Genomic DNA, 17596 nt, shown 5'->3' on the forward strand with positions numbered 1-17596 from the left:
TAGGTGCTATATATATATATATATATATATATATATATATATATATATATATATATATATATAATTTGAATATAGAAAGCAACGCAGAGCATCGCCACCAGGGTTCGGTCCTCTGTCAGATCCCAAACCCGGTACTTTACCATTACGCCATTCCAGCACATAACTTGTGAATAATTTGCCATATCAAGATTCTGGCGACGTTTCAGTATCGCACAGACCTGTCTCGCCCCGTGGAGGAAGGGAAAGAACGTTTTCTTTCCTCCATGTCTCGCACAGACATCGTAGATTCGCTATCGCCCCGAAACTAAAATTTACGCCTGCGTCAGTATCAGAAAGAAAAATTTGTCCGTATTCAGTAGTGTGCCTGGAAGTTCCACGACACTGATTTTGTTTTGCGATGGGTATTTTAACTTCGAAAAAATCCTAAATGAACCGCTGACCCGGGTCGCTGTGTGGGCTGTTACTGTCGATTTTGATAACCGTTTCTTGTTCTTGGCGCTAGGGCTATGCAACATTTTCTTAGTTCAGCGATGCGTTTCAATCGACAGGACATGCCTGTGTAGTCACATATTACCATCAGATAAGCGTATGCTAGCGTGGCTGTCAGCCTTTGGCGACAGCACATATACGTATGGTTATAACGCCTTATGTCGGTGCTCATCGCTTCTTGTGCTGACACTGTGGACATGAAAAAATAGGTTATTTAAAAACAACGACGGAAAAGCTGAAATATAGCGTGATTTGTCCTTGTTAGACTTGTTTGCTCCTGAGCCCAGACTTTTTAATGAAACCCCTGTTTCATGCAATAAATCACAAAAGTAACTGGAATACCAATGCATTTCGACGGACATTTTGAAAGTTTAACATGACGCTTTCTATCGCAAAAACTCTAAAAAAAGAAAACAGAGAGACGCAAAAGGAAAGGAAAGACGAGCGCTCGTCTTTTTTTTCTTTTGCGTCTCACTGTTTTCCTTTTTTTAGAGTTTTTGCGCTAGAAAGCGTCATGTTAAGTAAGCACCAACTCGCCCAAGGAGAAGTCATCATCAAGTGCTTTGAAAGTTAATATATCAAAACTAGGGCTCTCCAGAAAATTTGTTCCAAGTGGATACGCCGTGCGAACTCAGCGGCTATAATTCGTAGATTAAAACGTGTGGCGTAAAGTCATTAATTAAAAATTTCATTAGCGTAATTACGCAAATGCTACAATTGCGCATTTTCAGTTCTCGTATAAGTAAAGGCTGCCTCATCGAGTACTTGAGATCAAGGATTAGAATTGTGCCATCTGACATAGGCAATCTTTATCTATATATATATATATATATATATATATATATATATATATATATATATATATGTGAAGAAAAAGATTACGACGTACGTTGGGGGGGGGGGGAATAAGCGCAGTATATTTGACTGACGTTTCGGCTGGTGAACCAGCCTTTGTCAAAGTAGAACCTCCGCGATATGTTCACATCCTCAAAATTAAATGAGCACAACAAGACGTCTGGATGCGTCCCATGCAACAAAGCACGTGGCAAGGTGTGTATGCAGATGCAAACAGCAGAGAGAATGATTAGTACGTCCTCAGACTTTACCGTAAAACTTCGCGGATCTTTTAATTGCGATACCTCGAATGTTGTATACATGCTCGAGTGCACAGTTTGCAAGTTTGCAGGAAGCAGTATATTGGCCAAACAGAAACCTCGTTTCGAATACGCTTTAATAACCACAGATCGCATGCCAATACTCTTCGTAGCCTTCCATCATCAAGACATATTCGCTTACCAGGGCATTCTTTCAAAAAACTCAGGGCCACTGTACTTGAATCAGGCTTTCATTCCCATCATATCGCGAAGTCCGCGAGTCTCACCTAATCTATAAGTTTAACACCGTGTCATCTGGCATTACCGAAAGCACGGGCACACTAACCAGCGTGCCTACTAAGCATCCTTGACATTAGCCGTCACGCCTTATGTATGCCATGAGACGCAGCTTTCTTTCGAGAACCCTGTATTATTATTGCCTTTTTTTCGCTTTTGCGTCAATTCTGTGTCACATAATGTCCATTGTCTGCACACGACACTGTATTCCACCGTCCGCATGCCAATAAAAGCCCTGGTAATTCATCCTGCTCGTTATGACGACTACTGAACAGTGCACTTCACCTGCACCTTGAATGTACTATTGCGCGGTGCCTTATTATCTGCATGTTTCTTTTTATTGTTGATTTCAAGTGGTTTACATTGTAATATTGAGTAAACGAACGATTCAGTTCTGCACTGTGCGCCACGTGTGTGGTATCGCTATCGCTAGCGGTATCGCTATATTTATGTTGTCTTTTCTTGTTATTATTGCGCACAAATTTATCTGATGCATCGCGGGTTTTTAAGGAATCCAAAATGCATGTACATGTTACTTTGACAAAGGCTGGTCCACCAGCCGAAACGTCAGTCAAGTGTACTGTGCTTATTCAACGTACGTCGTACCCTTTTTCTTTATGTTACTACCGGGGCCAGCGTAATTTCCTCAGCCCATAACTATATATATATATATATATATATATATATATATATATATATATAAGGAGGGGGGCTGCAAGGCTCGCCCATCTGGATATGCCAGTGGCACAGGCGTCAGTGTCGAGTGTTGTGGGAGCTCTTATTGAAGTTAAGGAAAACTGGCTCTGAAGTGAAGTGTTGCTTAAGGCCTTGAAAAAGCAGATGTGCAGTCCTCAGACAGTGCGGAAGTGACCACGAACAGGAGCCTGTGTAGAGAAGATGCAATTCTGGCGAGGCTGCGGATGAACCGACCAATGTATAGTTGAGAAAGCAGTGCAAATATTGTTTATGGAAACGGAGAGGGAGTTTGACAACTGAAGCCATCATCTCCCAGTCCAGATGGACGCGGAACTTTTGTGAAAACGTGGTCGGGGACTTTAGTGCTATTGCTGGTGAATTTGCACTTGCTGTTGATTTGAACACCGTGGTAGAAAGGCATATCGGCTGTTCGTCCAAACCTTGGAAATGCTGGCACAAACAAGAGGTAAAAAGATAACGATGCGTTCCAGGAAACAACGCAGGTATTCCGTTTTATTCCTTGAAGAGCAGCTCTATGTATCTGTCGAGTGCGTATTGTGCTCGGAGTTGAGGAGCGACAAGAAAGCCTCTACGGAACGGAAACTCACACTGTTTTATATTTCAGTATACTCCGATACAGGCTCGCGTAAGACAACAGAGACGTGTTACTTAAGAGCCTGCTACGTCGACGGTTCCAAACTGGTACTATAACGTGATCTTAATGCTGCCGGCTCCGTATACTACAATATCTTGTGTTCAAATGCGCCTGGGAGGTAGAGAGATATGAGGTTAAATACAATTGTGGCTGGACTGTTACAAAGCCCTATAAACATCAAGGTGAACATGTAATGGCTGTTTCATATAGCGAATACAGTCAGTCGAACACAGGATCAGGCCAGTTGTGACTGGGCAGCATGACGAATTGCACGAGCGGTGATGCGTACTTCATATAGGTACTGTATTCCTGAGTGAGTTTTTATTTCAGCGAGCCTAAGAAGGGCGAAATACGCATTAGCATAGCTCTCACACAAGCTTTTTTATTGAAATTTTCATTGTTTTCCTCGGCACAACGTCGAAGATGGACTTCAAGCTACCCGAATGTTTAAGGCACCTAAGATGAATCTTCAAAAAGTTAATTCACGCACCCTACCTTTATTACGCACGTAATCGCGCAAATTACTCCTTATCTAGAGGTTACCAATGTGCAGCTCGAATGATGAACATAACGTCGCCTTCATTTACGTTGCTTTAATTTCAAACATTTGGTACAGCTACAAAAAAAATAACAATACAGTATTTTCTGCGTCCAAAGATCCTGTTTGGTCGGGCACGATCGCCGTCACCTGAGAAGCAATCGGTACGAGCCAATGCGCTCGCAAAAGCCAAAGGCCTCCTCATGGGGCAGAGGAGAGCCCCAATGCGACCAGGAGACAGCGGAGCAGCCGTGTCGCCGCTTCACGGCGGGGGTGCGTCAGGGTTGGCGCTCGGCGAATCGCTTCGTTTTCCCCGTTCCAGGGACTCAGTGACGGAGATAAATCGAAGTCAACACGAAGGCCCGCCAAAAAATATGCCAGCATTAGTTTCGTACTTCTCGAACGTCTTGCGAGCCAGCAGACCCTTGAATCGATCTATCTTCGGGAACACCCGGGAGACGACGCTACGCTCCGGTGCGCCAATCAGACCATGAGCGAGTCGGGTTCGATCATTCTCGCGTGCTTGCGCTGACTGGCAATAGATTCTTGCGCCTTTCTTAACGATAGCTGCAACCTTTTCCGAAAAGCTATGCAGCCGCATCGCGCAGCAGGATCAAACATGCAGTCGACAACGTCTAGTGCCATCGCACAATATACAAAAATGTACGGTCGTTGGATTTGAGGACAGTGGTGGTAAGTGCTTAAGGTTTTGAATGTAAAAAATACAAAAAGTAAGGGACAACGTGAATATTTTCACGTGGTCATGACGTCAAAGAACACAGTAGCAATACTGTGAAAGGCAAAACTAGCTTTTATTGGGCGAACCTGTGCCCACAAAACAGGCTACACTTAAAGCACAACGAGAGCGGCGAACACAGTCGGCGCTCGTCGAAAATCTGATCAGCGGGTCGAGCGCGTCGGCTTTTATACAGCAGTCGTCGAATGTTCCAAAATAATCGCTTGGACCCGCGAGTCTTCCACAAAGTTCTACACCATTCGCGTCACGCGATGAAATCAGATAACATAAGGTTCTGCGACAACAAACAGCGGATAGAAGCATCGATAACTTTCCAGAAACTTCGGATACATGCAGGCGCGTCCCGCGCTGTGCGATAACATTTGTTAGGCGGCGAAACGTGTCCCCCAATAAAGACAAGTACACGCGTCAATATGCTCTAGCATTGGATTTGCTGCCAAGGTCGCGCGCACTTTCGGACCTCCACTGTGTCGAAAAGGCTCATTTTTTCGGTTTGCACATTTATTTATTTATTTATCTATTTATTTATTTCTTTACTTATTCGTTTATTTCACCTGTGCCCCATTAGGACCAATAAAATGAAGGCCAAAATAGAGAAGGTGAGTCAACAGTGGTTGACATCGAAGAAAGGCAAGATCGTCTTGAGCGCATTGCACCATGTGGTTTGTAGTTTAGAGTGCACGACATCGGGGATCGGTCCGCATATTTAGGCTGCACTATCTTGGAATGAAATGAAGTGAAAGCTTATTTCCATCTTGTAAGGTACAGATCTTGTAAGTTACAGTGGCGGGTGGAAAAAAAAGCTGTCCATTGGACAGCTTGACAAGTCCACCATCCCTCATTTTGGCAGAGGCAGCATCACCATTCTATGATTCATTCAAAATATACACATGTATGCCGTACATACATAATATTGCACATCATATACATTACTCAAAAGTCACGAAGAGCATCAATGGAAAAATACACATAGAATGTTCACACAAGTGTTACAAAGCAATCACATACATCAGCCGGAGCTCATTGAGAGACGAAGAGAAAAGATTGAAACGAACGAATTCTAATAATTTAGGAGTGTGGGTAATATATATCTCAGGCACTGTTTCCCATAGTTTGACCGTGGTGTCGGTACTGTCCAGTCTTCGAAGTGTCTTGTGATATAATTTGGTGCTCTAGTTTGCAATTGGGCGAGTTTATGCAGATTAAAAATATTCTTATAGACTTCCGCCTCATAGACGTGACATAATCGATATTTGTACAGATTATACGCTGAAATTACATCGGTGTTCATGAAGAAAGTTATTGTCGATGCAGTGTAGGGAGCATTATATCTATGTCGGAGATATTTTTTCTGTAGTAAGTGAATATGCCCTAGATTGCTGGATGTCGTGTTTCCCCGCACTAACTCACAGCAGTTCAAGTGTGAAGAAAAAAGGGAATTATACAGCAAGAGTTTGATGCGCATAGAAAGAATATACGTTAAGCAGCGTATTACACCTGTTATTTGGCCCAATTTAATTACAACATATTTGACATGATTATCCCAAGGCAGGTTCGCGGAAAAGATGACACCCAGACATTCGAAATTCTCGACTATTTCAATACTCCGCGAGTTTAATTTAATATCTTGATGCGGAGTTATACGTTTGTTTTTCGGCCTAAATATAACTGCTTTCGTTTTGCTCTCATTTACTTTCATTAGATTAAGTTTCGGCCATTCCTCTAAGGATTTCATTGTAATGTTACATTGTTCAATATGAGTATGGATATCATAACCGGAGAAAAAAAATACTGGTGTCATCTGCATAGATAATAAATCTTGTCTCAGGGTTAATGTTGACGATATGATTAATATAAATATTAAAAAGTATCGGGCCTAAAATGCTTCCCTGGGGTACTCCGCAATGGACAGTCCTGGCTTTCGAAGCAAAAGTATCTATTTTAACAACTTGGGCTCTGTTGGAAAGGTAGGATATTAAAAGAGATAGTGACTGTCCTCGTATCCCATAATATTGTAATTTCTCCAGCAAAATATTATTGTGAACTAAATCAAATGCTTTAGAAAAGTCTACGAAAATACCAACAACTATTGCTTTGTTCTACAACTCTGTTAATATATTCTTTCTGTTCTAGTAACGCTAATTCGACTGATTTATTATTACGAAAACCGTATTGATGTGGTGTTAAAAAGTTATGTTTTTCAATAAAGTTTGTCACCTTTGAACACAAAATTTTTTCAAATACTTTTGAAAACACGGGTAGAATGGATACCGGCCTGTAATTGCTCAGATCATTGCGATCTCTTTTTTTTTATATTTAACAGTAACTTTTGCACACTGCATTTTCGCCGGAAGAATTGCTGATTTCAAGCACGTGTTCAAAATATGAGCGAGTACTGGGGCAATAGTGTCAACCACGTGTTTAATAGGGCCAACTTGAAGACCGTCTATGTCACAACTGGTGCTGTTGTTCAAGGCTTTTATAACGGACGCAACTTCATTAAGTGTTACAGGATGAAGGTACATTGGGTTGTCATTATGAGCGCATACGTAGTTACTAGCCTGAGAGGATGGAGACCGAGTCGTACCGATACTTGTGAAAAAATCATTAACTGCGTCAACGAGTTTAACGCCGGATAAATCTTTGCCATTAATTTGTAATTTCGTTAAATGGCCTATGTGAATGACTTCGATTTAGGAGAGTGTTCAACCTCGACCATAGCAAACTATGTTGACGACACTCAATTTCCAGCAAAGATGAATATTATACTGTGCGTGCATGTCGCAACTATTTTGTTAGCTTATTGCGATACTTTTTGAATGCGACAAGGTCATCGGTTGATCGTGTCTGAAGGAAATGTTGATATAACTTGTCCCTAATTTTCATTTCATTGAGTAATTCAGGAGTAATCCATGGTGTCGGCGTTTTCTTACTTTTTCTACGTATTCTGAAAGGGAAGCTATTGTGGTATAGTTGGGTCAGTATATCGAAGAACTTGTCGTAAACCTCATTGGCATCTGTGAGGTTAGTGATAGTGTCCCATTTTGTTGACATCAGGGCGTCGCGAAAATACTTCAGTGTTTTATCTGTAATTAGCTGGTACAATACCCGTGGCAACTTTTTTCCTTGTGACTCGCTTAATTCTACACACAGAAACGCCGGCAGGTGATCACTGATTGAACACGATAATGGTCCAAATTTAACGTTTGACTGCATGGAATTAGTGATAAACAAATCAAGGGTTGACTCGCCCTCCGGTGTAACCCTAGTTGGCAAAACCATTTGATAATATAACCATGTTGAAAGCGTTTGATGAATATCTGTTTGTACTCATGTCAATGTTAAAATCTTCACTGGTTATTATTGTCTTAGAATTATAATTTTGAGACACAAATGCTCGTAATTGGTCACAAAACTCTAGAAACGTTGATATATCACTGGACGGTGGCCGATAACACACTGAAAATGCACGCTTATCTGTGCACAACGACAACAGTTCATCGTCTGGAGACATTACGGTGTAAGACTCAATGATTCCGCATTCAGCATCCCCCATAATGAGCAGCGCTACTCCAACCCCTCTCGAGTGTGACCTGTTTAAATATTAGGTATTATAATCAGGCAACCTAAAAACATCGCAGTCATTAGTACTCCATGTCTCGGTTAGCATGATAACCGAAAATTCAAAAGAAAATCTGGTAAACAGCTCCTCCAAACATGACACCTTATTTCTCACAGATCGTGTATTCAGGTGGATACATTTGATGCAGTGTGCGGAAAATGCTGCTACAACTTCATCTACATCATTAGGCAAGTGAAACTTCACCTCCTCATGCATCCTTCCTTTATCACCCACAAAAAAAAACTATTCATGATAGCTCTTCCAGTTCGCCCATATCCTTAATGTGAAAGGCATGAGCTCCGTCGGTCTTTCGAACAAGCACCTTGCCGTTAACGTCCCAAGCAAACTTATACCCTTTCTCTTTTGCCGCTTCTTTTGCGGATCGTAGAAGCTCCCTGTTTTGCCGAGTCAAGTTTTCTTGAAAAAAATATTCGCAGTTTTTCATCCCGAAGGTCGTTCTTTTTCTTAAGCCATGCATCTCTGGTCTCCTGCTGTGTGAAACGAACAATAATTCCTGGCACGTAGTCTCTCCTCGCGGGCAGCAGGTGCACGCATGCAACGTCAGCCTTTACAAGCTGAGGTATCTGGAGCATATCAGCAACCTTATTGGGAGGGGACATCAAGATTTCATTCTCCTTAACAGGGAGTCCATGGACTTCTAAGTTCAGTCGCCTATTCCGAAATTCAAGGTCATTCACCTGCTGTTGAAGGCTGGATTCTACAGACGCATGCACCTTTTCTCTTTCTTCCATTTCTGTAACTTCTTTTCTTAGATCTTTGATTTCGTTGCCCTGCTTAGAGATCTTTTCCTGAAATTCATCAAATTTTTGTGACAGAAACTGAACTGCCTGTTTCATGCTGTTTACTTTTTCTACGAGAGTCGGCAGGCCCTCAAGCTTCTCGTTGACTGAAGCAAGTGCCAGGCTTATGGCAACGTCATCCTCACTGCGACTAGCCCGCAAGCCAGCGCTCTTGCATGTCGCGCATTTCCAGGCCTTTTTTGCCGCCTCAGATTTTGATTTGTAGGACTTTTCTTGCAAACCAGCACCCTTCCCGAAATGATACATGTACAAAGACTCACTACATTTCACAGACCCTTCGTCCTGTAAAGCAACCTGGCACGTTAAGGAAATGTCAGACATTGCGCAAAAAAAGAAGGCAAAAATAAATGAAAGCAAAGATAAACCAGCAACCAGGAGTTTCGTTAAACCAGTCATTGGCTAGCACAACTGTACGACTGTACAACAGTGGCAGCTGTGGCAGCAGCGACACCATAAATGAAAACCACAGGATATCAAAAGAAAGCTGGAAATTACTAAACTACAACAGCAGAGTATGAAGCTTAAACGTGTTTCCAGATGCTGCCACCACTGCCAAATGACCGCCGACTGGGAAACGCCCCACTGTATTAGACTGCGATGCGTCGAACGGCGCTTGTGCAGAGAGTGTCCGCACGGTCGCCAACCCAGAAGCAGAGCAGAGCCGAGCCGTCGTATTTCCTCGCAGAAACACTGATGATACGAACGGCCGCAAGAAAAGCAGTTGATCCAGGGATGCTCCAGTTGGGTCAAAACAGCTCGGCTTCGATGCAGCAACTGCAACAGCAGAGTGCAAGGATTAGACGTGTTTGCAGATGCTGCCGCCACTGCCAATTAAATGACCGCCGACCGGGAAACGCCCCACTGTATTAGACTGCGATGCGTCGAACGGCGCTTGTGCAGAGAGTGTCCGCATGGTCGCCAACCCAGAAACAGAGCAGAGCGGAGCCGTCGTATTTCCTCGCAGAAACACTGATGATACGAACGGCCGCAAGAAAAGCAGTTGATCCAGGGATGCTCCAGTTGGGTCAAAACAGCTCGGCTTCGATGCAGCAACTGCAACAGCAGAGTGCAAGGATTAGACGTGTTTGCAGATGCTGCCGCCTCTGCCAAATGACTATCTGCCACTGATAGTCATTTGCAGCATGACCACCTCCAAATGATCTCCGGCATCGGCCTATATTAATCGTTGAGTATGCCACACTTCCGGTTTCAGGTGCGTGCAGTTTGAACGAGTGCATATATGTTTAATTGCGGCCTTTCTTCGCTAATGGCGCATTATTACTGCTCCGTAGATATCTCTACCATACTTTCATTTACCTGCGCCAAATTTTTAAACATTATCCGTACCAGATGCAACAATTCTAACCCTTGAGCTAAATTACTCCGTGAGATGATGCATTGCTTCTACGAGAAATCAAAATCCCTAATTCAATAATTAAGATTACTGCGCTAATTAAATTTTATTGCGATTGCAATTATATGACACTCCAGGCGCATGTCTGCCGTCGACGCCGCCGTGACGCTCCGTACAAAGTCCAAGTGTGATAACATCGTCGCCGCGCGCCGTAAGCTGTATGTGCGAGTGGAAGCGTGTGAGGGTGAACCGACGATGGTCGCTCACCTTCAAAGCGGGATGTATCGCGCCGTCTTCCATCGCGCACCGTGGGAGGGGGGTGGGGTGTTCTACTCCAGCGGCGGTTGCGTATGGCGCGACTGTGAACGACCGCTCGAGCGCTATCTTGAAAGCGATCTGCGATGGGGAGAGAGTGCGCCGAGTGCTGATACAGCACCCCCTATACAAGAGCAGGCCTGAGCGCTCGGCGAGTGACGTCACGGAGAAGAGGCCGGCGGCGTGCTCATGGATGCAGGTTGAATGCAGGGATCGCGCCCTTATGAGCAACGTTAACCAGAGCGCAGTTATTGTTTTTTTAGGCATAGTTGAGCAGACGGCCCGCAGAGAACAGAGGGTGTTCCAAGATAATTCTATTTATGCAAAACTATTTCGCGCTGCGTTATTAAAACGCCCGTCCATAAAAAATGAGATGGTTCAACCTTAGGAATGAGAACGAATTTCGGGTAAATGATGACAGGAAGCATGGCTTCTATTCAAAAGTCACAGTGCTGCCTTCTTCTTCAGAGTAGCTTCATTGCCTTGATTTATCGTCGGCCGCAAAGAGTTTGCCGTTCATGCGACCACAAAAGTTCTTCAACAAAGTGTTAGCGCTGCACCATAACACGTATCTCATCACAACTTCACCGGTGTGCCCTTCTTCACATTCGGGACACATGTATTTATTCCAGTCTAGATCAGGCTCTAAACGAATAATTTCGCTTTCGAGGCATCATTGCATACAGTAGCGCATTCCACATATTTACAACACCTCAAATAAGTTTAGCAATGGAGATACAAAACATTCGTGCAACTATTTACAAAGAAACAGTTGCCTTATTCCGCAGAATTCCAGCTTTTTTCTTCTTTGCTTTAGCATTGGCACCCAATATTCTGTCATTGATCTTGCGAAAACATGAACGCATGATTTTTCGGCCCCGATTTGTAATTGGTCCAGCAATTGGGCACGCAGCACTTATTAGGCATATCCTGGCATGAACGTAATCCACATTCCGAGGCAATGAAGGCTTGCCGGACACACAACCGCAATCGCAGCACAAGTGCAGAGACTACATGCACGGGTCACGTCCAGAAAAAAGTGCGCTTGGAAGCATGTCGCCGCATGCCAGGACGTTTCTAACCCCGAAGCTATCCAAGGAGTGGCAGGGTTCCCGGAACTAATCGAATTGTTATCGCCGTCGTCGCCCACTCGGTCTCCCGCGTCTCATTTTCAACACAGGTGCGCCGCTCGTAGCTTCGTAGCACGCTGCACGGAACTTCTATGTGGGCCTCTTTTGCGTGACGTAGCTCAAGGGGAGAGGGTACAGCCAGAAGGCCTTAAGTTCTCTAGAAGGTGTTGGCTGATAGCTTCGTGTGCGCTGCGTTCTCACCGCTTAGTTCGCGTTAAAGCCAGAGGGAACATGAAGGGCTATTCGCTCACTGCTACTGCCACGCTTCTTCACTCCAGCATACTGCTGACAGTGTGTACGTGGTCATCAGGTGAGATTTGTTCATTTTTGCTTGTGCGCGCGTGACACTATGCTTGTTAATTTATTTAGTAAGTGAATGTTTACATGTTTATACGGCCGATAAAACTACCATCTTTACTTCCTATAGCTGTCTACTAATTTGCTATCGCAATCGATGCTTCACCTTTTGAGAGAAACTGCGATTTTTTAATTAATTACTAAATTTAAGGCACATATGGTGAGTTCGCAAAGCGTATCTACTTGAAATGAATTCTCAGGACTACGCCAGTTTCGAGCTATTAATTTTAAAAGTGGCCTACGAAATGCATTCGCTTTCCACTTACTTTAGTGCTTCAGTGCGCAAGACAGCGTTTTATTGAAAAGTAAGTCTTACAACACTCCATCTTTACCGCAAGTTTGACGGCGCATATATCGAAACCGGTGTCATTCTGAGAATTCTCCCATATTGGAGCATAGCGATCGCGTCACATTCGCATCACGAGCCCCGCTTCCAATTTCTTTCCGACCAGTATTATTTTTTTTTTTTGCTGAACACCGCAACCAATGGCCGTTAGGAGTTTTCTGCAATTGCCGATTTATTGAAGACACGTGCCATAATGGGTGACGTTGCCGGCAGTGCGTTTGACGTACAGGCGTCTATGCGTGCGACCTTGATTCTCCTTCAGGGAGCGGGGCTCCCTCAAGAGGAAGGCCGCACGTGTTTTAGTTTGAAATTTCAGCTTTTTTGGCGCAGGGCAGTGGTTTGATACTTTGCAGGCACTATGGTCAATATGAGATCTACACACAGCGCTTGTCTGTTTGCAATATCCAGACCTGGCGAGGAGCGCTTTAAGGAGAAGTGCTTCAGCATGGCATTGTAGCCACTGAATTCATGCTGTCTCCAACTGGAGCTTGCAGCGTAAAAACTGAAGATATTTTAAAATTATACGCTTTTCTTCGCTCAGCAAGAGGGTTGAAGTAGGAACTGTTCAATGTATCAGTTGGCTTTGTCAAGGTTCTAGTCAGGTGGCCGCATCCGTGACATGTTTCCTTTGAGAGCCCCAGCACATGCTCCTGCAACATATAAATATTCGAAGACTAACAGAAAAATTAAGTAAATACTACTCTCATGTATCACGTGACGACTGTGGACCGACTGTCATCCGCAGCGGAGTCGGGCGTCTCGCTCCTAACGCAATAAGAAGGCTTTCAGTGAAATTATTTGTTCATGCAACTTTGCGAGCAGGCCGTCACAATCGCTATGGAAACGCGGGCCTATAAGAGCGGCGGGAGTTGCTGACGGTCGCGTGGACAGCTGCAGCGACCAGCCTACACGTTTCCACTCTTTCGCCAGATTCTCGCGGTGATAAGGACTGCTGCCCACCGCTGACAGGGGGCGTTCCTGACGCGAGGGATGTTATTCTATAATGCGTATTGACGCAGGACAAAGTCAGCCGTCGTAAGCAAAAAAAAAAAAAGAAAAAAAGCCCATAGAACTCAGACTACGGCCGGGCTATACGAGTATTTAGAAAAGAAACGGACCACTATTTACAGACATTATACATACAAGACCTTTACAGTTATACTATAAGTCATTTAATAAAAAGGCTGTTGTAGTTACGCAAATTTTGCTTCGCACATGGCTGGCTTAATTACGCTCTTTGCCGTACACAACGCGAGTAAATACATGATTAGCAATGACCTGTTACATAACTTTTTTTATGTAGGGATTGCGGTATACGTCTATGTTAGGTACATGAAGAGACTAGTATTAAGCTCTCCATTATGTTGGATACTTCTAGAGCGTTTGTTTTCCGAGAATATTATAGTCAAATTTGGCACTCAGTACACTAATTTCATTTTTAGAGGCGGGAATCTCGACGAAAAGACATAACTTGAATGGGGCGCAGCTGAGAATGAATCCCGTCTTGTATTCGCTACCTGACAGCTGGAGCAAAGCATTTATCAACACCGCTAAATCAGCTACGTCTTCACGAGAGCCGAAGGGAGGGGAAGGGGGAGTGGGCGGACGTCTTTGTGTCTAGACTCCCGCATCTGAATGCAAAATTTCTGTACTGAGTCTGCAATTTAATGTTGAATATCGTCAAACACAACCGCTGTGGAAGTGTCCAACGAAATGAAATTAACCTTGAACACCGTTGTCGTCACGTGCCGAATATAGATGAGTACCGTAATCGGGAAATGAATAAGTTAATAACAACACTGTCTACGTATGAAGTAATGGACCCTTTTTTGTCTGCGAAAATTGTTTACTTCGAAGGTCTTATATACAGGTACCTTGAAGTTAAACTATCGCACTTTTAAGGGGAAAAAGGCTATGCAATCTAGCTACGCAAGTGCTGCTTGCGCAAACTGTTTATGTGCTTTGGTGGGCACAATGTTCAATAATAGGCAAACTATAACACATAATTAATACCAACATTGCTAATGCCAGGGTACAAATGCCAATATTGTCAGCAGTCCACCTTCTCTTTAATATCTTGTTGTCTAAGTGTCTCAGTAGGGGACAAATGCACTTGTTTAAATACGTATTTCTATTTCAACAGAGGACCCACATTTTAAAATTTTCTGCAAGCAGCATTGTTCTTCCTCACTTGAGTTTTTGTATGCGATACCGAAAAATACACAAGAATCAAACCAAATCCAAAGCAATTCGCAAAGATTATCTTAGACGAGAGCACTTCCCCCTTGGCTGGCGTTTGGACACCCGCCATATAACGAAGGACGTTATAATGAGTCAATATATAGCAGAGCCGATGATCAATCGCAGAAAGTACATACGTAAGAAATGTTCTGCGAATTCGGACCCTGAAGTGTTAAGCTTGCATTACTAGATAGCATCCTTAAAACAATAACAAACACCAGTACCCTACAGAATATGGATTTAAGCCCGTTTATAACCTCAAAAATATATACTTCAGTATAATTTGGTGTTGAAGGTATTTTCATTATTAGAAGCCGAACGTGGACAATAGCCTTTACCTATCATAACCGACAGATTATGCCAATGTTGCAGGAAGTCAAGAGGCTCACCTCACAGAAGTCGTCGGACAAGGCCATGTTCTACGGTGTCGATGACAGCCCGGCTTGGTACTTCAGTGCTGTACTTGGCCTGCAGGTAAATCACTAATGCCTCAGAATCTTAAAATTATATCAATGGATCAGCTGTAGACGGTTTCATGGGTTCGATAACAGGAGCAACTGTGCGTCCCAAAGGAGCTTGTGGTCACGTGCCTTACAAGTCTACTACGCCGGAACAAAAAGCGTATTATAGTTGTATGAGTGTACTTAAAATCTCTCTTTACTTTTTCAGACAAAAGAAATGCCCACAATTGAAGACTAATACCCCTAATTTTTCGTATATCTTACGGCAAATTTGACTTTAAATATTGTGGTTATGCACAGGGGAAACGTGTCCTTTAGTTTTAATTCGCACTTCTGCTACTCGCCGTTTCATTCCTTGCCCCATAAATTTCGCGCGCCACATGAGTGGCAGAACCAGAAGTACCCAGGGTCCATGTTCGCAAACAGTGAAAGCCAGCAAGGGCTGTCAAGGTTTGCTGTGGTAAGGTTGAGGAGTGACGTAGGGGTGAGCGCTACCTATAGTCGTCATAGCATTCACAACAACAGGTCTTCTATCTTAGACTCTGGACGGATATTAAATGGCTAGCCTTCAGGTAAATGCAATGAGCAGCAGCCTGACGACAGATTGGACATGCAATAGCATGCTGTGATTGGTGAACATGGCATCAGAGAGAGAGAGAGAGAAGGGAAGAAGTAAAGGCAGGGAGGTTAATCAGACTGAGTCCAGTTTGCTACCCTACACGTGGGGAGGGGAATGGGGACTGAAAGAGAGAGAGAGAGAACTTAGGTGTAGGATGTCTATAGTCGGGCACTCAAGTCTGTTGCCTTCAGGTAGTGAAAAACTGCTCGAACTGCTTTCTGCGCTAATGAACTGTGAGGCCAGGCTCCCAAGAGCTTCACTTCCGTAAATGGCCTGTCATCCAGTCTATTCAAGGCACACTGGAGAGCCTCACGTTGATTATCGAAGCGAGAACAGTGGCACAGAAGGTGACTGATGGTCTCTTCACACTTGCACTTAGCGCACATTGGTGAATCCGCCATTCCAATACGATAGCTGTAGGAGTTGGTGAATGCTACTCCTACCCAGAGCCGACACAGCAGTGTTGCGTCACGTCGTGGAAGGTTCGCTGGTAATTTAAGTTTCAGTGATGGGTCGAGGCTGTATAAACGACACTTAGAGTTCTGTGGTGTATGCCAGTAATTTAACGTGGTAGTACGAGCGAGACTGCGAAGCTATCTTGCAGCGTCGACTCTCGATAAAGGTATAACGAGTGTCGGTGAGCCAGCCTGGGCACATGGCATAGTTTTTACGGCGTTTGGCACCTCCCCATATTTATTTTTGCCTCACTAACTGTCTTACCGCTACTTGGATACCTGGCTGACATATAATATAGCTGATGCACGGTAATGGGGTATCGGTGTTGATCTACACTCATCTGAAGACGATCTCAAGACGCATGCTAAACGCACTAAACTTCCACAGTGAGACGCGTCTTTATAGGCGTTTCGTCTGATTGTTAGAAGCATCGTTTTCGTTCCGTCTTTGTTTCTTTTTTTTTTCCACCTGACCTTTTGGCTTTGGCTGGAGTGCAGCTGCGTCTCGTTATGGCCTTTGTGCAGCACTACCTGATCGTGACATCGGGAGCGCTGAGTTATCCCTTCGCCTTGGCTCCGGCTCTCTGCATGCGCGAAGAAGACCCGGCGCGCGGATACCTGATCTCAACGATCTTCTTCATATCGGGCATAGGCACGATCATCCAGACAACGCTTGGCATCAGGTGCGCGTACTGCGCACGAGCGCCTTTTTTTCCCTTTATTGTCTTTGTCACTCAGAGATAGGTTAGATTAGACTGGCAGATTAGACGGGCAAAGTATTCTTTGAAAACTCGGTGCTTTAACTCTATTCGTTTGGCGGAAAAGTGTGTATTTACTTTTACTGGGTAAAATAGAATTCACATTTGTGGACGTCACGTATTTCGAATTATACGAGGGACGTTCCGAAAGTAAGTTTCGTCATTTATTTTCGCCCGAAAACTTTATTGCCCCCCCCCAAAACAAAATATACATCATGACATCATGAATTATACATACACCTTGCACTATTTTTCCACATAGTCGCCACCGACATTAAGGCATTTGTCGTAGCGCGCAATCACTTTGAAGAAACCACTCTGGTAAAACTCGGTGCCCTGCGTTGCAAGGAAGCGTCGCACAGCCGGCTACGCCGCAGCATTGTTTTGGAAGTGACGTCCCGAGAGTGCCGCTTTCAGTGGAAAGAACAGGTGCCAATTCATAGCGGATAACAGCGCATACTTCCATTGGACACCACGTTGTCAGCACACGTCAGTCTGCTATTCTGATTTGTACTCGAATAACCTCGGGCACGCCGGTCTGCTGCTGCTCTCTCTTTTCTTCGGCGCTCTGCGCATACGTCATTCCTCCAC

General features: G+C 44.1%; 1 protein-coding gene across 2 annotated transcripts in view; it reads left to right on the forward strand.

Moving 5' to 3' along the window:
- The window catches only part of LOC142588605 (solute carrier family 23 member 1-like), a 139361-nt gene that overhangs the window by 8238 nt on the left and 113527 nt on the right, over positions 1-17596 (forward strand). The window contains exons 4-5 of one of the 2 annotated variants that reach the window (XM_075700440.1): positions 15085-15186; positions 16773-16930. In XM_075700440.1, coding sequence (XP_075556555.1) covers positions 15085-15186; positions 16773-16930 — 260 coding nt within the window. The remainder of the gene's footprint in view (positions 1-15084; positions 15187-16772; positions 16931-17596) is intronic. The other variant, XM_075700446.1, reaches the window with a different exon arrangement.

This window comes from Dermacentor variabilis, chromosome 1 (genome assembly GCF_050947875.1).
Source record: "Dermacentor variabilis isolate Ectoservices chromosome 1, ASM5094787v1, whole genome shotgun sequence".
Lineage (NCBI taxonomy): Eukaryota > Metazoa > Arthropoda > Arachnida > Ixodida > Ixodidae > Dermacentor > Dermacentor variabilis.